At 38.3% G+C, this 27,271-nt stretch overlaps 1 protein-coding gene across 3 annotated transcripts in view; it reads left to right on the top strand.

The window, feature by feature from the left end:
* Positions 1-27,271, top strand: part of SYNPO2 (synaptopodin 2) — a 181,155-nt gene that overhangs the window by 33,479 nt on the left and 120,405 nt on the right. Inside the window, exon 1 of one of the 3 annotated variants that reach the window (XM_077882455.1) lies at positions 23,535-23,603. The exons of the other annotated variants lie outside the window; for them this stretch is intronic. Coding sequence (XP_077738581.1) covers positions 23,550-23,603 — 54 coding nt within the window. The 5' untranslated portion in view covers positions 23,535-23,549. Of the gene's footprint in view, positions 1-23,534; positions 23,604-27,271 lie in introns of those variants that run through there. 3 annotated transcript variants of the gene reach the window in all.

Below are 27,271 nucleotides of genomic sequence, written 5' to 3' on the forward strand. Positions count from 1 at the left end.
GACTCGATCCCGGGACTCCAGGATCACGCTCTGGGCCAAAAGCAGGCGCTAAACCCCTGAGCCACCCGGGCTGCCCTGCCACCCCCTATCTTAATCAGTGGTGGAAGAATGGTTGTTTGTGTCAGTTGGCCTTTGAAGTTTAATAGTAAAAGACTGGTTAATGATAACAATGCGTCGTAAAACCTTCAGAAGGAAAGGGGAAGGTTTTTTTTTTTTATTTCTTCTTTATTTTTTTATAAATTTATTTTTATTGGTGTTCAATTTGCCAACATACAGGATAACACCCAGTGCTCATCCCGTCAAGTGCCCCCCTCAGTGCCCGTCACCCAGTCACCCCCACCCCCCGCCCACCTCCCCTTCCACCATCCCTAGTTCATTCCCCAGAGTTAGGAGTCTCTCATGTTCTTTCTCCCTTTCTGATATTTCCCACTCATATTTTCGGAAAGGAGAAGGCTTTGTGGACCATTTGTTTTTTTGTGCGTGTGTGGCAGTTTTAAGTTATTAGTTTTTAAAATCAGTACTTTTTAATGGAAACAACTTTGACCAAAAATCTGTCAGAATTTTGAGACCCATTAAAACAAAAGTTTAATGAGAAAAAAAAATAAAAACAAGCAAGGTCATTATCTGAAAGCTTTCCAAAGCATTCGAGTCATGGACTGTGAATTAATTAATTAATTAATTAATTAAAATTAAACTTCTTTTTATACTTTGGACAACATGAACCCATAATTGTAATAATTATGCCCCTTGGTTCATAGCATACTTCTTTTTTTAAAAAAAGATTTTATTTATTTATTCATGAGAACACACAGAGAGGATTGAGAGAGAGAGGGGCAGAGACACAGGCAGAGGGAGAAGCAGGCTCCATGCAGGGAGCCTGACGTGGGACTCGATTCCGGGTCTCCAGGATCACGACCTGGGCTGAAGGCGGCGCTAAACCGCTGAGCCACCCAGGCTGCCCATTAAGTTATTTTTAATAATATCATAAGCACATGTAATCCCCCTCACTCTCTAAACAAAAACTAAAACAATACCTTAACAGCTAACATTATGTTCCCCCACAAATCACTCTGCCTCTCCCTGCTTCAAGTTACTGTCATCCTGAATCCCATATTCATCATTACATATCTTTCTTTTTATATGGTTTTACTGAATATTTATGCGTACTTAAGAAGTAAGTATTTTTACTTTAATTGTTTTAACTCTAATAAAAGGATATCATGTTTTATGTAGTCTTTGGAGATTTTTTTTTCACTTAAGACTCTGTCGCTAGGATATGCTCATATAGCTACAATTCTGGCTCATTTGTTTTGTCTGATGTATAATTTCATTGTGTGACTAACCCCATAGTTCACTCACCATTTTTTTGTCCATGGGCATGTAGATTGCCCCAAGGTTTTGCTATTGTGAGTATTGCCAATAGAACACATCTCCTGTTGCATATGGGCAAGGCCTTTCTTTTGTTATCCATCCAGGAGGGGAATTGCTGGGTTGTATTTATGAATGATCAGGTTTAGGAAATGCCAAACTCTTTTTCAAATGATGCATGATTTTACAATTTCATCAGCAATGTATAAGGCATCCTGTGGCTACACATCTTCTCCAACCTTTGATATGATCAGTTTCTAACTTCGTTGTTCTGGTTGTAAAATGGTATCTTATTGTGGTCTAGATTTGTATTGCTTTGATCATCGGGCAAATTGAGTTTATGTTTATTGTCTATATGTGTTTTCTCTTATGCAAATTGCCTGTTCATATCTTTAGAATATTTTTATTAGCTTATTTGTGTTCTTCATATTGACTAGTACAGGTACTTTACGCTTTCTACATATCAAACCTTGTCAGTTGTATGTATAGTGAGTGACCTCCAATTGGATAACCTGTCTTTTCATGTTATTTAAGGTTTCTTCTGATGAATAAAAATTTTAATGTAATCAAACATATTTTTTTTCTTTTATACTTAATGTTTTTTGGGTCTTGTTAGAGAAACCTTTTACCTATGCCATAGTCTAAGAAATATACACTCATTTTCTATAAGATCTTAGGTTTTTATTTTATTTATTTATTTATTTAAAGATTTTTATTTATTTATTCATGAGAGATAGAGAGAGAGAGGCAGAGACATCGGCAGATGGAGAAGCAGGCTCCCTACAGGGAGCCTGATGTGGAACTCTATCCCAGGACCCCAGGATCACCACCTGAGCCAAGGCAGATGCTAAACCACTGAGCCACCCAAGTGCCCCAGACCTTAGGTTTTTAAACTATTATTTTAAATATTTTTTCAAGGTGTTTTACTTGATATTTTAATTAATCAATTAATTAATTAAAATTATTAAATAATTAATAATTTCATCAAGTAATTGTTTAATTATTTAATTAATTTGAGAGAGAGCACAAGCACAGGGGTGGGGGGGCATGGGGAGGGGCAGAGGGAGAGGGCAAAAGAGAATCTTAAGCCGGCTCCATGCCCAGCTTGGAGCCTGATATGGGGCTTGATCACCTGACCCTGCAATCATGACTTGAGCCGAAGTCAAGAGTCAGATGCCTCACCTTAATCAACTGAACCACCCCGCCAAGTATGTTTTTTAAATAAACTTTTTCTTAGATAATGCTGTCCTTTACATTACAGATCAATTTTGTTGATTTTACAAATTTGATTTTAATCATTTTGGAGATTAAAAGTAATTTGGTTAAAAACAAACAAAAAAACTCCCTTAGATTCAGAGAATTCAACCATTATAATTCCCCAACTGAATAATGGTATCAGGATTTTGTGACTTAGTAGATGGGAATCAAGGGTTTTAATTTTTGAATTCTTTTCAGCTGTAACTCTGTTGATCAGCTAAGGGTAGAAAGAATTCAGTAAAAAAAAAATCCCAGTTTTATACTATGTAGATATGTGTATCTACATGTAGATGTTATAAGTCCCTTATTATGTATGACTTCCAGGTGGCAACACTGATAAAATATTTCAATCTGTAGGAATAATTTTGTGCTACTGGATAAACATTAATTACTTGTGCTTTTAAAAGAAGAATTTCATTATGCCGGGAGTTATTTCTAGTCCATTCTAAGACACAGACAAAAAAAGATTAGTGTTAGAAATATTTTGGTATAATGTAAGGAGGATAAAGCAATTGCAAAATTTTGGAAAAATAGCTAAATACCCAGCCACCATATACTAAAGTTTAAATTCTCTCACTTCAAATTCAGAGTGAGAAGAGTTACAGAGAAGTCCAAACTGAAGCGACAGTTTTCCCCTCAAATTGTTGAGTTTGTTAAAGAGGAAATTAGTTGAATGATGCCTGCTACATGAAGCCTTTTTTTAAAAAAAATTATTCATTTATTTGAGAGAGAGAGCATGAGTGGTGGTGTTGAGGGGGCAGAGACAGAGGGAGAGGGAGAAGCAGATTCCCCGCTCAGCAGGAAGCCCTATATGGGGCTGGCTCCCAGGACCCCGCATCATGGCTTGAGCCAAAGGCAGACCCTTAACTGACTGAGCCACCCATGTGCCCTTATAAACCTTCTTTAAACATCTTTCCCGTTTAGCTTTCTATGCAAACTCCTCACAATACAAATTCCCTTGTAAATTTCCTAGAAACTGCAGGTTCTCTTTTTTCACTCTTAAAAACAAATTTCTTTAACAAAATAGCCAAAATATAATTCCAAACTGTGACCAGGTGTCTTAATGTTTGCAGAAACAAAACTGTCCTTTTATTTTACCATTTCATGTATGTCCAGGTGCATATGTTTATATAATGTGTTTATGTAATACATTATGGTATAGGAAAAGCATTAAACAAACCTACAGATATATTTGGCTGGGTGGCTCCTCCAATAGGTAATGTATTTTATAGTATTCTCATTTTCAGTTGTTGAGACTATGTTCAAATAGAAACAGAAAGAGGTTTATCTCTAGAAACAGGTTTGATTTCCTTAAAAGGCAGTTGTTTCTTTTTTCCTTTGCTTCTCTGGAGAATTGGCCACAAACTGGGAATAGTTACCCTATGACTCATTTGCAGAGCAGTGCTACAGCATATAGAGTTCAGATAAAATTATAATGAAACAGACCCTAATTAGACTGTGCGGAACAAGAGAGTAATTTTCAAAAGGAAATCTTAGGAATTGCATTTTCTTAAATCTACTTTGTAGATAATATATGGTGTTCCTTTTTTTTTTTCAGTTACTTAATCTAAACATTGGAATAAAATTTTCATTTGCCTTTTTAACTCAGTATATCTAGTTTTTGTGTTTGACAAAAGACATGACACATATTAGGTAGTAATAATTCTTAAGTATTTCAGAGATAATGCAATGACTATTTTAGATTTCCAAACCCATCAAATTACATAAAAAAAAAATAATTGTACCAACCAGACTGCCCAGGCCAAGATTATGGCTGTTATAAAATTAAATATACATTTAAGAATTCTATAGCAGTATCAAACAGCAGCAACCAGTTTTAGTAGTGTTTCCAATGTAATATACTCTTAAATTTTTTTTATTTATTTATGATAGTCACACAGAGAGAAAGAGAGAGAGGCAGAGACACAGGCAGAGGGAGAAGCAGGCTCCATGCACAGGGAGCCCGACGTGGGATTCGATCCCGGGTCTCCAGGATCGCGCCCTGGGCCAAAGGCAGGCGCCAAACCGCTGCGCCACCCAGGGATCCCTGTAATATACTCTTAAAATGCAGAGATACTACCTTACTAATTGCACAAAGTGAGATCTTTAAAAATACTCAATATTTATGAAAAAAAGATATGTTATTGAACCCTTGCACTAAATGAAGGAGAGCAAATATAAGGCACAAACATTACAGGAAGAGCTATCATTATACTCATTTTTCAGGGCCTCAACTGGATCTCCCTGTCCCTCAAGCTTGTGCCTTACCAGCCATTTGCAGTTGATTAGAGTTGGACTGTGAGCCAAAACCTCTTTGCAATAACCATACTTGGCCCTTTCCCCCTCTTATTTTGGCTATTTTTACGTACCAAAGTTGACTCAATTAAAAGAGAAGAATGTGGGGCACTTGTGTAGCATAGTCAGTTAAGCACCTGAATCTGGATCTCAGCTCAGGTCTTGATCTCAGGGTCATGAGTTCAGATCTCATGCTGGGCTCTATGCTGGGTGTGGAGACTACTTAAAAAAAAAAAGAGGGAGGAGGACAGGAAAATGTATTAATCTAAATGCCAGTTTTTAAAGCTGTTTTGATACGTTTATCCATGTCAGTAAACATCAATTAAGGGCTTACCATCAATCAGACTAGGTCCTAGGAACACAAAGATGAATATTTTAAGGTTCATTTCTTCAGAAGGCTTGCACTATAGTAGTGATAGTCAAATATGTGATGCAATCAGTGATAAGATTTGTAAGCATTGTTGAAGGCGGTATAGGGAACAGTGGAAGCTGTCCTCAAGGAAGGGGGATAGAGATGATCAAAACATTAGAAGATGGAATATACACGCTTCGGCTTGAAATATAAGATGGGATGTACCAGGATGGAGCAGAGGGTCACACAAAGTGTTCTAAGAACAGCCTTGAGTCATAAACCAGCATGTCCTGTTAAGAGCCTCTGAGTGCAGGAGCCGATTACAACCAGGGCTTTGGGATGTAACCAATTCTGTGGGGCAGGCTGAGGACAGAGATCAGCAGACAAAAGATATAGTTGGGAAATTAGGCAGGAGGCACAACATGGAGGGGCTTGTGGCCCAGAAAGGCAATTGGAATCCCATTAAAAACATCTTCTGCATTTAAGAAATAATACGATCAACCCATGGAGAGAGGTTGGATGAGAGACTGAAGGCCGGTGGAGCAGTTAGAAGATTATTGTCCTAGTAAGGGGCAAGATGGAAGATGAGGGAGAGAGAAAAGTGGGGATGCATATCACAGATCAAAATAATTTGATTCCGTCAGATAAGGTGATTGAAGGGATGTGGAAAACAGTGAAGAAGAAAGGAATTTGAGATGACTTGGGTGATTGAGCAAATGTTAGCAGAATCCTTGGAGACAGTAACTATAGGAGAAGGAACAGGTATACAAGAAAGATAATGAGTTTACTTTTATGCATTTGAAATGTGAGGTTCCTGGAAGCCGTCCACAGTGCCTTGTCAGCAATTGTCTATAAGGATCCGGAGCTCAGGAGAAGGAGAAGGATTTGGAATGCATCTGTGTACAGTTGATGGTTGAAGTCATTGGAGTGGGTGAGATCACCCATGTCATGAAAAACAACTTTTATCTAAGTGATCCAGCTTCGCACATATTAAAGTAGGTGCAGCAATACTTGGCACCTACAGTGGGCACATCACCAGGTACTTGTTCTGTCTTGGACCATGGGCCCTAAAAAACAAAATAATCCACCATGGAACAAAGCAATCACTTCCTTAGGCATTCTCTCTCAAAACTGGGAAGTAATTTAAGTATCAAAAAAAAAGAAAAAACGTCCTTGTAGTATTAGTGTCATATAGTAAGAAATATGTATTTCATATTCCAACTTCATTCAGATTGCATACTGGAACAATTTTGCTGAGGGTGAAATAAATCTTAAATGAGCATTTTCATAATACACATATGAAACCATTTCTTTTTTGGACACCAATCTAATCATGAAATAACCAGGCAGAGTGTGGGCAAATTGGCCTGATCAAGAATAACCTCTTCTAGCCAGGGAAGATTGTTATTAAGAACCACCTCAGTTCCTTACTTCAACTTTAAATGTTGGGTTTTTGTAAGGCTTCATGGTCAGCCCCCTGCTTCCCACTCTGTGCACTAGCCCTTGCATATTATGCCATTCCGGGGGTTCTGCTTTTGTCGTCATGTTTCTGATGCCCACATCTTTGTCTCTAGCCCAGATCTTACCTTCATATCTGTCCTCTACACAGCTGCCAGGCTGATGTATTAAACACATATGGCCCATGTCACTTTTTTCAGATGGAAACTCTTCCCTTCCAGGCTAAAGCCAAAGCTCTTCAATTTGGGAAGATAGATTCTTTGTTAATGATGCTCTAATGCTCTAGCCTTATCTTTTTTTTTTTTTAACTACTTGAGCTTTAAACTCTAGATTGCTAGAGTTGCTTATAGTTATTTTTCATATGATTGATTTATTGATTGATTTATAATATACTTCTTTTGCCATCTTGTCTTCATTCTTTTTTTTTTTTAAGATTTTGTTTATTTATTCATGAGAGACACACACAGAGAGAGAGGCAGAGACATAGGTAGAGGGAGAAGTAGGCTCCATGCAGGAAGCCCAATGTGGGACTTGATCCCAGGACTCCGGGATCATGCCCTGAGCCAAAGGCAGATACTCAACTGCTGAGCCACCCAGGCATCCCTTGTCTTCATTCTTGCTTCTCTCTCAATATGCATTTCTCTGCCCTCCTCCTGGCTAACTTCTGTCACCTTCCCAACATAGCCTGTCTTGGCCCTGAACTAATTACCTCATCTCAGTGTTTTCATAATACTCTATCCATATATCTTTGACACTTAACATAGTGTTTCAAAACTATCTGTTTCTATGGCTTTTTCCCTTACTACCCTGAGAGCACCTAGAGGGTAGGGACTGTATCCTACTCATCTCATACGCTTGGTCTTTACCATATGCTTATGGAATGGTTAGATAAATGAGGAAGGAGTGAAGGTCAAAGTCAAATTCACATGGAAGATGTATCTTTGTATTTCAGTGTAATTTCTTAGCCACTAATTAATTCCAGTTAACTATGTATAGATGTGTTTACTGTCAAATGGTTTTTGTCCCCAGTTCTAATAATTGGATCCTAATTCGATATTGCCTAAAGTACACATACCTCTGTCTCATGGGCAAGGTTGTTTCATTCTCTCACGAAATCTTTTAGTGTTAGAGAAGAAAGATTGACTTCCTGTTCCAAGGCCTATACGTACATGACACCTTCTGGAAGTAAAAACATGCTATATTTGTGGTGCTTCTTACTTTACCTTCTAAAGAATTCCCTGAAGAAACTCCAAACCTTACTGACAGGATGGTCAGTAGATTTTGCTCTTAACTCTTTTTGATGTACAGATTCATGGGACACACATATTTTCTAACTGGATTTTCTCTTGGAACCTACATGTTCATACATAGAGACACATACCGTATTTATCCATTTATGAAACCAAAGACGGTTAACAGCCATTTCCCTGTACATTAACTCCTGGAATTTAAAAATTTCTGTCAGTTGTGAATATAAGACTATTATAATAGGATAGAAACCCATAAAAAAAAAAAGGATAGAAACCCATATTGCTGTCTTACATTTTAAATTTCAGGGAAAGGTGTCCTGTAGGAGTCACAGTATTTTTAGGGATCTCAGACAGCTAGAATTTTTTTTTTTTTTTTTTACCAGAGCTATCATCCATTTAGTGTAGTTTAGCCATAGTTGGACTGGCTGGTTTTATCCATGGATATATCTTTAGTTATACACCTGTGCTAATAATAGCACAAAGTTAATCTTTTAAATAAAACAAGAAATTCCCTGGATATATAATAAAGGAACTGTGGTGTCCAGGTTCCTTGTATATATTTTGGGGAAAATTTTTTCTCTGCCATACTTGCAGTGTGGTGGCTGTTTTAGAATATTGGTGTTTTAGCTAAATTTAACATGTCATAGTTTGAGAACCCAAATATTGACCTTGGAGGTTGCTTCCTAGCTCTAAGTACAGACAGGATGGCTAGCTGAACTATATCGCCCCTTCCAGAACACAGGTGCAGACTGTTGTGTGCTCCCCAGGAAATGCCTGCAAATGGCATCCTGTTGGAGAGAATGCTGCCTCTTAACATCACTGTCAATTTTGTGCTCCTCTGTAACACAGTTGCTTCTTCTTAGCTTCTTGAACATCTCCTAATGGAAAAATCCTTGCATGAAGAAGGGTAGACTCCTCAACAGGCTGCCTAAAATAACAATGACAACAAAACTGAGTTCCTGTGGCAACAAGTTTTTCCAGAAAGTCTTAAGGGGATTTTTATACTAAGTTTCAATTAATGCTGATCTCAGCTGGAATAATCTGCACTTTTATGTTGTTTATGTTTGAATACACATGTAGTTGACAGAAGCTGTCTAGATACATCAGATTTTACACATCTGTCAGTAAATCAGCAAGTTAAATGTGAGAGGTAGTACCCAGGGGCTTTGTGTGGGTGTGTAGCATTCCCCAGTGGATTAAGGACCAACGGATCATGCAAAGCTAGAGACATAATCAAAACCATCCCTTTTGGTACGGGTATACCTGTACTCCAGGATGATGCAGGGCTGCAGGAAATCTTTGCCCATTCTTCTTCTTCTTCTCCTCCTCCTCCTCCTCCCCCCTCGTCCTCCTCCTTTCTTCTTCCTTCTCCTCCTCCTTTTTTGGCCCATTCTTCTTGATTGAGAATTGGCAGAGGAGGATCTTGTGGCATGACTAATGAGAAATATAAAATCTTTTAATTTGGCACTGCTTTTTGGTGCTATCATTTAGGATGGAACAAAGCCATGAACATTCTGAATTGATCATTAAGAGAGGAAAAATAGGGTTGCGATGTGTGATTATTTTCCTCTGCCCAGGTAGGAGCATAGGGAACTGGTCCCCTGAAAGCTCATGTGACAATTTTCCAACTTTGATGTTACAAAATTCCAAGACATTTAAAAAAAATGTCTAAGAAGTGCCAAGCTTTTTGCTAGGTACTGGGAAAAGAAAGATAAATTAGGCACAGATCCTGCCTCCAAAATGTAGACAGTCCAGCAGGGGAGAAGCCAGTAGATTTTTACCAGGCAGGTGAGGAAAAATGCAATTGGAGCAGATGGAACAATATTTTCAGTGGCAAGGAGGCATGGCACGGTGTGCTGTGTTTCCAACCATGTGAATGGAAAACAGAGCTGGGGATTATAGGAGGTGAACTGGAGAGGTAGGCAGGGGCCAGATTAGGAAAGCTTTTGTAAACTGTTACATGGATCTCGGGTTTTGTCCTGTGAATGTGTTAACAGGGAGCTATTAGCAAGAGTGACATTTACTCACGTAATTCTTGGATTCTCAGGAAGAGGGAAAAGTCTTTTCCTTTTTGATACATGTCTGGAGCTGCCGGGATGCTATTGCAGCTATGGAATATGTTGAGGACGTGAGCTGTGTCAGCTGCGGTGCGTTAAGGAGAATGGGACCTGGTTAAGAAATGTTTAGGTAATGCAGGGGAAAGGTTTTGATGATCAGTTGGAAGAAGGAGGAAAGAATAATAAGGGTGATTAAAGGAATATTTCTTTCTACCTTGATTAAATGGTGCTGCCAAGCCTGTGCAACGACGTAGGCAATCCTTACGGCCAGCCTGCGGTTTGGTCTCCAAAGTCTCTAGCAGTCAAAGCAAAGAGACACAGTCAAAGAGCCACATTAGCAAAAGGTGTAATAAGACAAAAACAGTAGAGTGCTTTAAGGTCTAAAGTGTAATAAATGTAAATTATTACTATTGTAAGTAAATATGCTTTTGGCTGTGGAGGAGTTAGGATTCTCTCTCAGCTCTCCTAAGTCTGCAGAGATCCCTGTGACTCCACAGAGTGAGGTGCTCCCTGCTTCCCCAGGTCCTGGCTCAGCTAGCAGATGCTGAACAGCACTGGGCTCTCTTTCCACCCCCGCCGGGGACTATCCCTGTTCATGGGTGGAGGCATCCTTGGGGGTACACTATCAGTCCTCCATCACATTTGCTTTCTCTGGAGTCTTTTCCCTTCAGCAAAAACCAAAACCTGTGTTCTCACATGCAAATGAACTCCTCTTGGTTCTGTCTCATTAGTTTGCCTGACATTCCTAATCTTACCTGGACCTTAGCACCTGCTGGGTGCAGAAGCTAGATGAAATTCTGCCATGGACATTTTCTGCTTTTAAAAAAAAAAAAACTGAAATTGGACATTATTCAGATATTTGCTCTCATTTTCCTAACTCATAGTGACTAAGAGATTCTCTTGATTTTATATAATTAACAAGACATAAAATGTTGCGAGGCAACTGGGTGGCTCAGTCGGTTAAGTGTCTGCCTTCGGCTCAGGTCATGATCCCCAGGGTCCTGGGAAGGAGCCCTGCATTGGGATCCCTGCTCAAAGATGAGCCTGCTTCTCCCTCTCCTTCTGCCTATCTCTCCCCCTGCTCATGCTCTCTCTCCCTCTCTCTGTCAAATAAATAAAATCTTTTAAAAAAAAGGGACATAAAACGGAATGAAGAAGGTCCATGAAGAGTACCCTGACCAGCGCTATCCTTTTGCAGATGAAGAAAATGAGGCACATGAAAGGAAAGTGAATTGTGAGTTATACTTAGCTGTACAACCAGGTAGTGTCTGGACCAAGTCTAGACTCAAGCACACTCCTCTCAGACATTACCACGCTGTTTCCAAGAACTTTTTTGAAATTGCATTGGGTGAGAAAGAGAGGGAGAGGGAGAGTGAAAGAGGGGGAGAGGAAAGAACAAGTGAGATGGAAGAAGGGAAGGAAAAGATGTGTGTCTCTTAGGTTTAAAACATTGGCCATCTCTGCTAGGCTGGAAAAGTAGAATTTTCAAATTCTGCTTTGAAAAGTAGAATTTTAATTGTATACTCTGGTAGTGTAGCTTTAAGATAGTATTATATTATGCCTCTTGTGAATGTAGGAACTTGTACCTGCTTTATGATATGTTCTGGTGACCATGTTGAACCAGAATTGCTTTTAATAATGCTATTCTAGAGCTAGCTCTCTTCCTAAAAATGATTGAGGAGTTACAACTGTAACAAAACTTTTGGAAATGATGGATGTTTATTGTCCTGTAGCTGAATGCAGAGTTTGTGAAGGCTGTTGCTGCTCTTGGTACTTAGTAGTTATTATTGGCTTTATGTGTATATTCTATTGGTATAATTTGAATTTTTGGAAACTAGCTGTGCTATCATTCTTGGGGGAAAAAAAGCATTCTGCTTGTATATGCTGTACTGGTATTGCATATAAATTGGTCAAGAGACTGTGTCAATCTAGAAATATTAAACTTCTCCCACACTTTCACCTTTATAACATTCTGTATTAAATATGTACATGGGTTGATTGCAGACATGAATAAAGTATTCTCTTTAAAAAAGCATTTGTGAATACTTCTTGCACTACATCCTGGGAGGAGGGTGTCTGCAGGATGCTTGAGATCTGAGAGGCCGGGCTGCCTGGCTCCCATGACGGGAGGTTTGCTAGGCAACCAGAGAGAGCTTTCAAATCAGCTTAAATATTCCTGCCTGGCCCACTGCCACCCTCTAGAAAGGCAAGTAGGCGCCATAAATTAGAACTGACCATAATGGCTGACATGTTACCCTTTAAGAAGTGTTGGTATTTTATGGCAAGAGGTTTGTTTGTACAAAACTAATCAGTCCATGTAGGGGTTTATTAGCTAATTGTCAGGATCAAAACTTATAAAAAGCATTTGGAAAACAGTCCTCTGTGATTACACTGTAGGAAAAAACCCTTATGATGAAGTCAGAAGTGTTGATCTTTGAGAAGGCTTGCCAACCTGCATATAAATTTGTGTGGGAAGAAATACATTTAAAATATGTCCTTCTATAGTAAACTTAAAAAAGCTTCTCCAAGCAAGAAAAAAACAGATGGCATAGGTCTTATTAGGTCATAACTGATACTCTGAGACTTGAAAATCCAGACCAGTTCCAACAACATCCAAATGTTTGCAGTGACATTTCTTTAGAAAGATCAGACATTACTCAAAAAGTCTCTGATCATCACAAAGATAGGTTTTCTAAAAAATCTCCTTTATTTGTTCCTTTATATTAATAAATGTCTGTTGGAGGGGATTAACCCATTTATTAGGGCGAAACGAAATGCTTAAACTTAATTACCCTGGAATACCGTAAGACAAAGTTTGACATGTTGTATTTTTATATTTATATACTTACATATAAATACATGGTAAGATGTAAAGCAACTTTTAAAATGCTGGGTAATGAATTGTTTCTTGTTCGTGAACTAAGCCGCATTCCACAGAAATGTGCTCTTCTCCTACACTGTACCTGAGGCCCTTACCTGATAATAGCCTTTAACATGTTGTCGTAAACACACCTGGGTAATTAACAGTTTTCATAGAAGATTGTAAGCTCTGTGAGGGAAGAACCATGTCTGTTTTATTCATTGTCTCTTTGCCAGAACTTTGGGAAGGAAGGAAGGAAGAAAGGAAGCAAAGAAGGAAGAGAGAAAGAAAGAAAGAAAGAGTGAAGGATGGAAGGAGAAGAAGAAGGAGAAAGGAAAAGAAGAGGAAGGGAGAGCAGAAACAAAGTTAACTGAGGGGCTCCTGGGTGGTTCAGTTGATTAAGTAACTGATTCTTGAATTTGGCTCAGGTCATGATCTCAGAGTCCTGGGATGGAGCGTCAAGTCTGTTTATCCCTCTCCCTCTGCTCCTCTGCCCTTACCAAATCAATCAATCAATCAATCAGTCAATCAATCTTAAAAAAATAAAGCTAGCTGAGTGGCTATTTACTATTCACAATAAAAACAAGGAACCGGCTAGTTCTTTGGACCTTTAAAAAATTCAGATGAATGTTTTCAGGTTTGCAACGGAAACTGAGTAGTTTATATCTCTAATTTATATCAACATAAAGAATTCAGTACGTCCTTTGAGAAAATCAGGTACCCTCTAAAAGTTTTAAAAATCAAGGGATTTCTAATCTTGTTTTTGCTAGTTATACAGAAAAAAAAAAAAGAAATACATTGGTTGTGTTTTCCCAAGTAGTGGAGAGCTGGCTTTTAATTTTTAATTAAATAATTTGTACTTTGTTTCTTCTTCAGTTAAATCCTACCCCTTACTTTAGCCAAATCTAATATCTTCTAATCCTCATTTTTTGTTGTTGTTGTTTACACAGAGTCCTTCAGTGATCTCCCAAGAACCTACAATATTGAAATAACTTTCACTAGGTTAACTATGATGGAAAGGTCCTAAAAGTACATGTATACTTTGTATAATAAAAATAATGTAGTGATTATTGTAACTGGTAGCTAGATTGATAGGGAGTAAGTCAAATTCCATTAATTGGAACCCTCAACCAAATGATTTATCATGGATACATATATTTTGTTTCTGATTTATTTATTTTCTACATTCTGCATTTAAAATAAAAGGCAAAGAACTAAGAAAAACAAGTGGATAGTATTAATTTAGTAAAGAAAAACTACATCTTCAATATTATATTGTTGGAATAGATATTTATGATGATAATCCTTTAGATTAGCATTCATAGTCACCCTATCAGATTGTAACTAAGAATTTACAGAGAACCTGTTATATGTATAACATTTCAGTAGGTACTCAACCAGAAGTATACATGTGTGAACAACTTAACATTTGTTAAGCATGTGTTATGTACCAGGTACAATGCTAAAGCTTTGTCTCTATTGATTCATTTAATCCACACACGTGTCCTATGAGGAAAATAATATTCTTTTATTTTTTTTCCCAATTTTACACATTCAGAAAGTAATAAAGCAAGTAACTTGGAAAAGATTGCACAGCTAGAATTTTAACACAGATTTAATCCTGGATTTTTCATCTGTTCTGGTTATCTTATTTTAGAACCTTCTTACCAACTTCCCCATTACTTCCTTTCCACCCCCAGTCTTAAGCTATGTTGTGCATACTTCTGTTATCACATTTATTTGTTTTTTTAAAGATAGATTTATTTATTTATTTATTTATTTATTTATTTATTTGAGAGAGAGAGCACATGAAGCGGAAGAGCAGAGGGGGAGAGAGAATTCCAAGCAGACTCCCCACTGAGCCCAGGGCCTGACACAGGGCTAGATCCCAGGACTCCAAGATCACAACCTGAGCCAAAAATCAAGAGTTGGAGGCTCAACCAACTGAGCCATTCAGGTGCCCTGTTACCACATTTATTATGTATTGTGTAGGCACAGTTTGCAGCTTTAAATCTTTGTCTTTCTCATTAGGACACAAGTTACTTGAAGTCATGGTATAGGACTTTTGCATATTGATAGCAAAGGGCCTAGTATAGTGCCTGCCATCAAATAAGAATTTAATAAATATTTGCCAAGAAATGAGTGGTTGTATTTGGGTTTATCACCTTCATTAGATTATGACTACCTCAAGGATAAAGAAGTAGCTGACTTATAAATTCCTTGCCCATGGTGATGACTCAAATGAATATTTACTGAGTTAAATTAAGGGTTAAAATGAGTGCAAAATAATTTGTATTAACTAAGATATGAGAATACTATCACATCTTTTGCAGATTTTCATAAGGGTAGATATAACACTTTATAGGGCCTTCCAATATAGAAAGAAGGTTGTTGTATTCTTGGAATAAACTTGAGAAATTAGAAACTCATAAGTGAGGAAAATTGACCATCAAAGAGTTTGTCTTTCTGCATTTACAGAGCTGTAAATGGCAGAGCTGGGATAAAAATATAGGTCTTCTGAGCACTAATTTGACTCCTTGCCATGATATTAAAATATTTCACAGCTGACATTTCAATTTATGAGCACACTTAATACCCCCCATATCCAGGGTCATTAGGCTAATCTTATTTTTTACTATTTATTGAACACTACAAAATGGTAGCCTCCATTGTGCAAAATTTTATACATCCATCTTATACTCTGAAGAAGTTTGACTCCCCGTAAAAGGAGAAAAGAAAAAAAGCAATTCTATATGAAGTGAATCCATACCACCTCTTTTCTCTGTGATCTAAACTGGACAAAGATCTGTGCTCTGCTGCACAGATCCAGAAATAGCCCAGAGTAAGCGAGGCACAGAAAATTATGTAAGCAAATTAGTGGGATGGCAGATTCTCCAGAACTAGCTCTATGCTGAATCTATTACTGCCTACTGGTATACAGTGAATCTCTTTCCATTCCTGTGGCTTAGTGAATCTTTGGTTGAGATTGCCAGTGTATGCATGCCTCGGGCTTTTATGGAATGCCTAATATAGGGCCAGTCTTACACATCATTTAAAAACTCAGCAAATCTTTGTTTATTTTTTGGGTGAGAACTCCTTACTACATCAGTCATTAATTTGAATTTATTGGGTTACAGGGACGTTTTTCCCCCCTTGAATTCAGCACATCACTGCTCCACACGTCTACAGGTTTGAAAACCATTCTGTTTCTATTACGCATTTTGGAAGGTCAATCTAGCACAGTGAAGCAGAAGTATGTGCCAGGGGCTATAAATCATTTGATTTTGTGGTTATCCACAGCCTTGTAATCTTTTCCCCCTGCAGGTTATCTTTTTTTCTGACCAAAATGGTTTCTAAGCGGACATCTAATAATATGCTTACAACTACTTATAAGAGTTTTCACTTCAAAGATCTCAGGATGTTCAAAAATAGATGAGAATGTTTTCTTTGTCATACCTGTATTTTCAGATAGAGGCAGCATGACCCCACAGGGGATAAGGGAGCATTTAGAGTGGAATTCAAAGAAGGTCCTGGTTTCAGAGAAGAAATGCTCTGAAAAGCTTCTCATTCTTGCTGTCAAAAATATAGAGCCAAGAGTTTTGAGCTTGTAAATATACTTGTTTATATGTGATGGGTTATTGTTAATAAAATAAAATATTTTTTCCTATGACAGTGAGCATTTTTGAGTAATTTATCTCTTACTGATTGTAAAATTTAAATTCTTTTGGATGATTCTTGCTTACTATAGCCAACAATACCTAGATTTCAAGCACTATAGATAATCAATTATTTTATCCTGGTTAAATAAGAAACCTTCGTGGGAACTGGGCACAGAACCTATTTAAGGTTATTATTTGTCACAAAATAGTGTTTTCTGTGTGAATATTAGGTTGAGAGGTAAGAACTTCTTTTCCGCAATTTAGAACCAGAAATGTTAAATGACCCTTGTTAATAGACAAGTGCTTGACAGTTCATAGGGATCATCATATCAGAACAAGAACCCATCTTTCTGGAGTGTTTCTTACAAATTTTCCAAGAATTCTGTTGGGTGGTCTCTGCAACATTTCACATTTCATCTGGCTGTAGGAGTCTTGTCCATGAACAGCAATAATGTGAAGAAATGTACTGTAACATGTTCCATCCTGAAAATCCACAATTTTATTTTTAAGCCAGAACTTGCTAAAATCCCTTTTTCTAAGAGGAACTTGCTAAAATCCTTTTTCTAAGAGGAGAACTGAGTAAAAGGACATAAAAATAATTTTTAGGGAAAAGAAACCGGATAAAATGTTTTATCTCGGCACTGGAAAAAAAAAAAGTTTTGAATTTTCTTGAGTTCTTTGAATTTAACTGAAAAGAAAGTCTTACTTGCCTTTAGTAATATGCTGGCAAAGCAATGTTTCAGAGGTTCCCAAAGCTGGAATCTGTGAGATTCAATAAAAGAAGAACAAGGTAGAACCTTCAAATAGTGTTACTCAGGGTAGCACATCCTAGAATTTTTGTTGCAATGCTTCACAGAGGAAATGAAAATATTTTGATTGGATTTTGGGTGAACAGATAAGCTGTTCCTGGCCAGAAACTACTGATGTGTGATCTTGGTCTACCCGGAGCCTTACCTAACTCTCCTGAGGACTGGAAAAAAAATCAATATCTCAACACACTAATAGGCCATAAGCCAGCAGGCAAAATTGATGCTAGTATTTGGCTTCAGTGGAAGTCTGTGATTTTCACTTTTTATTTTGAAATTTACATCCAGGCATAGATAAGCAAAGACTGGGGGTTTGAACCTAGTTGGAGATAATCTGCTGATGTGGGTCAAAAGTCATTCTATAGAATCAAAATAAGAAATACGGAGAAACAGCATGCAGAATAGTTGATGGTTTTCACAGTTTTAGGGTTGAGAAGTTAACAAAACTTTAAGCAAATTAAGAAATCATTTAAGCATTTAATATAGTCAACTCACAAAATCATTAACACTGTAAGATTTATAAATTGATTGTAACTGCTTTTTTTTTTTTTCATTGCCCTGCATGGGGGAAGAAGAATTAAGTTTACACACGTGGAGTGAGAAGTTTTCTTAAAACTGCTTAAACCTGTTTTATTTTATTTTTTTAAAAGATTTTACCCATTTATTCATGAGACAGAGAGAGAGAGAGAGAGAGAGAGAGGCAGAGACACAGGCAGAGGGAGAAGCAGGCTTCATGCAGGGAGCCTGACGTGGGACTTGATCCCGGGTTTCCAGGATCAGGCCCTGTGCTGAAGGCAGGCGTTAAACCGCTGAGCCACCCTGGCTGCCCAAACCTGTTTTAAATGCTTAGTAATTTTGTAGTTGAAATCTTAATATGCTTTGTTCTGAAGGAGTTACTAATGGTACTGAGACCCAAATGGAGATTTTTATGATTCTCAGGGATCAGTTTAGAGAAACCTCTTGGTTGCTAAGTGGATCTCTGGATGTAAAATGTAGCTGGGTTCTTTTTCACTTTCTTTCTGAGAACAAGTTACTTTAGGCATATTTGGATAAGAATGAGAAGTTAGGAATCCTCTGTTTACATGTGTGGAAAACACTCTCAAACTGCTTAGGGGACTTCTTTGGTTCACATAATTGAAAAGTCCTTTGGGAGAACTGGCTTTAGGCATGGCTTGATAGGCTAGTGTCCATGACATGACAGGTCCAGGTCTTTGCTTGGTGTCTTTGTTCACCTCATTCCTGTGTGATCCTGAGGTATCTACCAGTTATTATAGGCTTCCCTATCTCTATTCCCTATAGTGGTAATAAAGCATATCTGTCCCAGCATTCCTGGATGGATGAAGAAATCAGATTGGATGAAGTCACATGGTCACCCCTTACCCAATCATTATGGTCAGAGAAATGGAATGTACTAATTACTTAGTCTAGTTTCAAACCCTCCTCCCCTACAATTTCCAACATGATGCCAGTGAACTGCACAAATCATCACATGGAGATGTATGACTGTTAGAATTATCTTTAAGAAGAATGGATGCTAGGGGCAATCATTACATGGTGAATTTTGGAACTAGAAGGAGACTTTAGAATCTTCAGCCAAGTGCCTTTTTGACTGATCAAACCTTACAAAACATTAATATAAAATGGTCACTTAGTCTCTGTGGGTACCACTTATGACAGTGAGCCACCATAGCCTGTTTGATTTTTGAACAGTTGTATTGGGAAAGACTTTCTTTACATTGAGCAAAAAGTTGCTTCCCCTTGTCCTTCTTTCTGTGGACCCTTGTTTTGCCATCTGTGGCCACAAAAAGTAAATTCTTCTTCCACAATGCAAGCTTTCTAGTATGTATTAAAAAGTTAAGATAGTCATCCTTATTCTTTCTGCCCCAGGCTCAACATCCCCATTCTCTCATCTGTTATTGATATTGAAAGCCTTAAAGCACTCTCACTCTTTTGGCCTCTCTTCTTTGTTTGAGTTCTGGCCGATTAATTCAAAACTCAGACACGCAGTTCCACGTACTGACATAAAGACTCCCAGTGTGGCCGTTGGAAAGTGTTTCATTACTGAAAAGGAGACTAAGTCTCTTTAAACGATTTTTTAAAAAATGATTTTATTTATTTTATTTATTTATGAGAGAAAGAGAGAGAGAGAAAGAGAGAGAGTGAGCATGGGAAGGGCAGAGGGAGTAGCAGACTCCACGCTGAGCAGGACACCTGATACCATACTGGGCTTGATCCCAGGACCCTGGGAACATGACTTGAGTCAAACGCTGACACTTAATTGACTGAGCCACCCAGGTGCCCTAAGGAGGCTAAATCTCATAAAGAATTACTTTAACAGCAGTCTATAGAAGAAGCCAGTCTCAGACTGATTAGCTAAAATAAATTATCTGCAGCTAGAATATGTGTAGAATATATGTTTGGGAACATGATTTCTCAAATCTCTAACCATTAAAACGTTGGGCTTAATTACTGATTTTTTTTGGTTGGAGGCTTGGTATTTAATTTGTAAAATATTATGAATTATTAGTATTTTAATAAATGTCTAATATATTTAGTATATAATATCTACAATATAATACATACACTATTTTGTTTTTTAAAAATCTTTTTATTTTGTCTTATAAAAATTAACGAGAAAGTATTATATCAAGATGCTTGGTCAGATTCTGTTTGTCATGAGAGAACTCTCAGTTCTCTTCTTAATGTATATGTTCTCCAGCAGAGTGACAACCTCCCGGGATCCACAACATGAAGCACTTGAGTATTATGAAAAATATACACTGATATTAACTCTGAAAAGGACTAGTCTCCATCAGACCCAGGAGAAGTGGGAGGGGGTTAAGCATTGATTAAGGAAAGCCTCTGATGAAGTGTTGTCATGCCTCCCCCTTCATCTAGTCTGCCACCAGCTCCTAATCTACTTGTACAGTACACGGTAGGCACATTCTCTCTCTTCCAGCCTCCCTGCCACCGCTAGTCCAAGCATCTTTCCAGCCACTTGGGACTCCTGCAATGGCCTCCAGTCTGGTCTCTTCCCATCCTCCAGTCTGTTGTCCACACTGTAGCCAGAGAAATTTAAAATGCAGATAGGATCATGCCTCTCTTTATTCATAGAAAAGTCTTCAGTTGCTTTTCATTGTACTTAGGATGATAGAAAATCCGTCTCAGGCCTGTGAGGCTCTGCCAACTTGTCCAAGCCCATTTCTCTTTATTCTCTTGAGTGTTCAATACAGTCCAGATATACTCATTTTCTTTTAGTTCCATTACTAAAATAAACTCGTTTCTGCCTCAGGGCCTTTGCATATGCCCTCAGTGCTGCTTGAAACACTCCCCATTGCATTGCCTGTCTACCTCCTACTAATCATTGACTCTCACCCTGGTTTTCCTTAACTCTCCATTTTTTTCCTGACAGCCCAAAGTCAGATCCTGTGTTTTATTTTCTAACTGTATCCTCTGCCTTTCCTTCAGAGCACTTATGTGTGTACTGTTGAGTTTTTGAAGTCCACCTCAGTCAGTAGACCACTCCTTGCAGGAGGAGTGGGTTGGCTCACCACTGGATCTCCAGAGTGTCATTGAGGTACATAAATTTGAATCCTTGTGCCCTCACTTGGCAGCTATATCTTAAATACTCTGCATCAGTTTCTTCACCTGTATGATAGAAAATATAGTAATATTTTTTACAGGATTACTGCAAGAATCAAATTACAAATTCCATGTAAAATGCTGTATGGAGTGCCTGGCATATAATAGGAGTTCAAACTATATTGGTTATTAGTATGATATTGCTTTGAGGATATGTTTACTTATTGTAGACAAAAGCCATGGGGAAATTATTTCAGTTCCTTGAATAATTCTAAAAAGTCTCTAGAAAAGCTATTGTTATACCAGTTAGAATAGCACTAAAAATGTCTTTAACCAGTAGCTTCACTGTTCTGCTTTTTATAATTGTCAAATATTTCAACTTAGCAAAGCTAATACATAATGTGACTTGTTTCAGAGGTTGTCTTAAAATATATTGAGTTTTTTAATGTGCAGATTATAATATAAATACTTATTTTCAGATGCTTTGAAAAAGTAATCCACTGTTATGTTTTATTTTTCCATTGAGATTTCTTAGTTTAGCAGATTTTTTTAAAAGAATTTATTTATTTATTTATTTATTTATTTATTTATTTATTTGGCAAAATGTCAACCAGACTCTGTGCTGAGCTCAGAGCCCAGTGCAGGGCTCAGTGTCACGACCCTGAGATCATGACCTGAGATCATGACCTGAGCCAAAATTAAGAGTTAGACACTTAACCACCTGAGAGACCCAGGCACCCCAGTTTAGCAGGTTTCAAACACATGGCAAACTGGTTGGGCTTCTTGACATAGATGCTTTGTTTTTATAAACTTCAACTTTTGGATAATAATGGTAGTTATTTCTTTGTTCTTTCTTTCTCTTCATAATGGGATTTTCATGGAGGAGCCTTTTATACCTTTGGTACGATCTGTAGAGTAAAAATACTGCTTTGTGTAAAAGGATTATGACAGTGTATAGATTTTCACTGTCAGACACCTTCCTTTGGGTAAATATTTATATGAAATGAGGCACAGAATTTAAAATAGCTCTAAAGAAGCTGCATACTCTCCTTGACAACAACAACAACAAAAAAGTTTGTGTATTAGCAGTGGTTTAACAGTGTCTGGCATAGAGAAATAAAGACAAAAATATACTTTGGTCCTGTAATATTTATAGCATTGCCAGTTTAACCATTGTGCCCTATTTAGGAATATTTTTTGAGTGAGCTTTATTTTAATGTCCAAGAATACAGTCATAGTTGGTGGTGGGGAAGCTCAGCCTTGCAAAAGGCAACAGAATACACTTCTGTGTTCTTCCATGAAGAACAGAGAGAGAACTCATGTTATAGAAATCTTAAATTCTTGTATATCCTGACATAGAAGACATTGGTAACAATGGGACAGCCACTTGGAAATGTTGTATTATGCTTAATATGCTTTTGTAATAAACATTGTCTTCATGAGTTTATAAATGAGAAAGACAAGAAATTCCATTCTGTAATTCTGAGTAATGCATACCCACATATGGCAGCAACTTGTTTATAGGGCAGTCCCATTGTTAGAGAATGAGCTGCTCCACATAATGTGCATATTCCAGATAACTGGAAGCTCAGCTAAAATGCGTAATCGCTTTACTTCTTGACTCTTTCTAACATTTATATAACCTTTGCCTTAAAAGCAAAAAACTAAAAATAATTTCCATTGTATTATGAATCTGTCAAAAATGTACACCTATGTTCTTGACTTACTCAGTTTTACCTGTCATAATTCAACCTCCTTGGAGACTCAATGTTCGCACACGAGCATCACTTTCTGATTTATATTGTGTTAAAATTTGTGAACGTGTTGGCACTTATACCGAAGGGCACTAGACTGCCACATACAAAACTTTTTAGCTTCTTTTCTCTCACTTTTAAGCTGTCACTTTTATTTTTTTACTTTTATTTTTTAAAGATTTTATTTATTTATTTATTTATTTATTTATTTATTTATTTATTTGAGAAAGAGAGCACAAGCAGTGGAGTGGAGGAAGCAGGCTACCCCTGGAGTGTGACACAACCTGAGCTGAAGGGCTGACACTTAACCCACCGGAGTCACACAGGTGCTCCACTCTGCCACTTTTTTAAAAAATATTTTATTTCTTTATTCATGAGAGACACACAGAGAGAGGCAGAAACATAGGAAGAAGGAGAAGCAGGCTCCCTGTGGGGAGCCTAGTGTGGAACTTGATCCCAGGACCCTGGGATCACACCCTGAGCCAAAGGCAGATGCTCAACCACTGAGCCACCCGAACACCCTGCCAGTCTGCCACTTTGAAGCGCTCTGTCAGTGTATGTGAGTATGTAGGCTTCTAGTTCCATCTCCTCTCCGTTTTTAATCACCTATAGGTTAGAAAATGTATTAGAATTATTTCCAAAATAAGAGTAAATTGGCTTCAAGTGATTACCTAAGGACGATCCCATGCATCAAGCATGAGAACTTAGTTTTTTTCTTTTATTCAACAAAGACAAATTGAATGCCTACTCTGTGTCATTATTGGCCTGGGGACATGATGGTGAGAACGGTCTCTGCCATCAGGGAGACGTGCATCTGCCGAGACCTACACTGTAACTGAGGAGGGACCCTTATGCCTACCTGGGTTGAGTCAGAGGAAGCACCACAAAAGAGGCAATGCTTGAAGGTGAGTTTTCAATGAAGAATCTTGACAGAATAGTTTTTCAGATGAATAAGTTAGTGATGATGGGGTGAAGATGGAAGATTGAGAATTCCAGGCAAAAGTTTGCTCTCCTGCTTCTCCGATCATTCTATCTCAGTCTCCCCTGATGGTTCTTCTTCTTCCTGTTGGTTAATGTGGATATTTTTCTGGCTCCCAACTGAACTCTTCTTTCTTTCAGCTCACGCTTCCTGCATCATTCATAGCTGCCACTTCTATTTCTTAGAGATGACTTTCAGTTGTTCAGATATGAATTTTAAATGTTCTATCTCTAGAGCATCATCTCTCCTATCTTTCCAGACCTCCCCCAAATCTGATTCTCCCCTTGGGTTCTTTATCTCAGTGAAACAGAGTAGGCATTCAATTTGTCTTTGTTGAATAAAAGAAGAAAACTAAGTTCTCATGCTTGATGCATGGGATCGTCCTTAGGTAATCACTTGAAGCCAATTTACTCTTATTTTGGAAATAATTCTAATACATTTTCTAACCTATAGGTGATTAAAAACGGAGAGGAGATGGAACTAGAAGCATACATACTCACATACACTGACAGAGCACTTCAAAGTGGCAGACTGGCAGGGTGTCCGGGTGGCTCAGTGGTTGAGCATCTGCCTTAGCCAGAAACCTTGACTTCCTCCTCTTCCTTTCTTTCAGTTCAGCAGCGCTGCTCAGTTCTTCATCTTGAACATCTTTTTATAAACTCGTGTTCATTCCCAGTCACCAATTTCATTGAGGACACTATCAATATTTTCCTACATTGCTTTAAAAACCTACTAACTTTCCCCACTAAGACCTGTTCCCCCACAATGCAGCCAAATGGATCTCCCTAATAAAACAGATAAAATCCTGTTATTCATGTGATTTAAGTATTTATTGATTTCTAGCGCCTTCAGGATGAACCACTGAGTGGATCTGCCTTTCTATTCTCCTGCTATACGTTGTCACTCATGGCCCTTTATACATTCTTTTCTCTTCTCATGAAATGTATTCCCCGTGTATTCACCTAAGTCTAATCCTTCCTCAGGGAAGCTTTTCTGGTCCCCTTGACTGGAGTAGGATACCCTTTCTCTGTGCTGTCTCAGTTATTGTTCCTGTGGGGTTTTAATTTTTAGAGGTGACTGGGTGGCACCATGGAGAGGCTAATGCCATTAAAAGAAGATTCTTATTTCTTTCCAGGGAGGAAGGGACATGCCACAACATGCATAGCCACATGGGGAAGCACTCTTATTGGTCAGGATGCAAAAAACACTGAGGAGCAGGCAGAGGTCACAGCCTTCTTTGTGTTTTGCTTGGAAAAAAACATGCAAAAGGTTTAGGATTGCAAGATAGCAAGATTAGGCCAGCAGACCAAACAGTTTAGGATTGGTTAGTTTGAATTATTCCAGTGGGTTTTGGGGCATAAGGGTTGTCCTCATTTTCTGATTGATTTAGGGTGGGAGAAATCTTGGCTTGTAGGGTGAGGGTTAGTTACAGGAGGTCGTTTCCAACTCAGGGTAGGTTGGCTTGCATATGAAAGGAATGCTGTCAGGCATGCTGTTGGTCATTTTAGGATTTAACTAGCTCTTGGAGGGGCAGTCTTGTCTCCAGCCAGCAAACCCCTTCCCCCACCAAAATATCAGAACATTATCAAATATAGAAAATAAAAACATGACTAATACACTACCCTATCACCTGTTGTGGCATAGTGTGTATTTCACAATGTTATCTACATCTCCCTTACTCGCTCATTGTAGCTTTCTTGAGAGCAGGTGTCCTGTCTGACTTGTTCACCCGTGTAACAACCCTAGTGCCCAGTGTGGTGTCTCACTTGGTAGATGTTCAGTAAATATTAGTGAAATGAAAAAATGAATGGACACCTTTCTGCCTGGTGTATGTGGTTAGTGTTTCACTGGGAAAGCACAGCTTTTGTTTTTCTAAGTATAGATGTTGTCATATTAATTAATTGAGTAAAATACATTTTCATTGGGTTTAAACGTGAAGGTCTTTTTCCTTACAAACTAAGTAAGGTTTAATCTGGCTCAGCATAAAGTGTATTACTTAAAATTCCATAGAAACAATAATACATCAGGCGCCTTGGGATCAAGTCTTACATCAGGCTCCCCACAGGGAGTCTGCTTGTCCCTCTGCCTATGTCTCTGTCTCTGCCTCTCTCTCTGTGTATCTCATGAATAAATAAATAAATTCTTAAAAAAAGGAAACAATATATCTTTATGTTCCTTGTGGAGCATAAAGCTGATGGCTCCCTACTAGGGGTGATTTTGCCCTAGAGGGGGACATTTGACAATGTGTGGAGATTTTTTTTTAAGATTATTTATTTATTTATTCACGGGAGGCGGAGACACAGGCAGAGGGAAAAGCAGGCTCCATGCAGGGAGCCCAATGTGGGACTCGATCCCGGGACTCCAGGATCACGCCCTGAGCCAAAGGCAGACAATCAACCACTGACCCACCCAGGCGTCCCGAGTGGAGATGTTTTTGGTTGTCACAACTAGCATCTAGTCTATAGAGGCCACAGATACTGCTAAACCTACTACGATAAACAGGATGGCCCCCACCACAAACAATGATCCAATCTAAAACGTCAGTAGTGCTAATGTTGAAAAACCTCCTTCTGTTAGAGGATGATGCGTTTGACAAGTCTACCTAAAGGGACTTCACACAACCAATCCTGTCCCCTGATTCTCCCATGAAGCAACTGCAAGTTAGTTGCCCTATATCTTAGAGGTAAATACAGCAGCCCTGAGGGGAAGAGTAATTTTTAGGGGAGGACACATAGCAAGATTCCAGTGAGGGGCTCATTTTTTGAGCGGATACCATGAAAGGAAACCTACCTAGATCGAGATGTAACACGACAACATTGAGGTCTGGGCTAAAGATGAGCGCTAAAGTCACAGGCTTTTTAGCTGATGTGACTTTAAGTTAACCCGAGTGACTTGGTGGAGAAGGAATAATCACATAGAGCTTATAACTCCAAAATTGCTCTCTTTTAAAATTGGAGTCGTCTTCTCAACACAACGTGCTGCCATTGATTGAAGCAATGCTGTCAGAGCTCATGTCAACATCAGGAGTTGAATACATTGCCCTCTAAGGCAGGAGTTTGGTTTTAGGGGAAAAAATGAAGTTATTCGGAACTGTATATGGCAAATAAGGGAAATAATCCATGTTCCTAATGCCATGTTCATAAAAATTGAGGATGGCCAGTAAATTAAATAAATCTGACTCTAAAGGCAATTTTGAAAGGAGTTTAGAAATGTCTTGAGCCAAGTCAACATTGCCGGAGTTACGTTTGCAGGAGAAATGCTCAACATTGAGATGTGAGTGTTAGCAAAGCATTACTTGGGAGTCATGTAGTTGGCAATGCCATAAACATGTGGAAGTAGCACCAAGTTTGTGTACAACCTAATTTCTGATGGAGTAATAATGCTTAGGACAGATCTTATTGTATTTTTTAATATGTTAAAGTGTAAACTGTGACACCACATTTCAATATTGGAATTCCTACTACAGGCAAGGAAGTATTTATCTTTAAGCTTTTTCCCTCCGATGTTCGCTTTACTTTGACCATCTAGGCCTGATTTAGAAAGCTTTTCCGTGTCAAATCAAGGGCATGTTTAGGGTACTTGAGGATAGATTGG

Source organism: Canis aureus, chromosome 33 (genome assembly GCF_053574225.1).
Source record: "Canis aureus isolate CA01 chromosome 33, VMU_Caureus_v.1.0, whole genome shotgun sequence".
In the NCBI taxonomy this organism is placed as follows: Eukaryota; Metazoa; Chordata; class Mammalia; order Carnivora; family Canidae; genus Canis; species Canis aureus.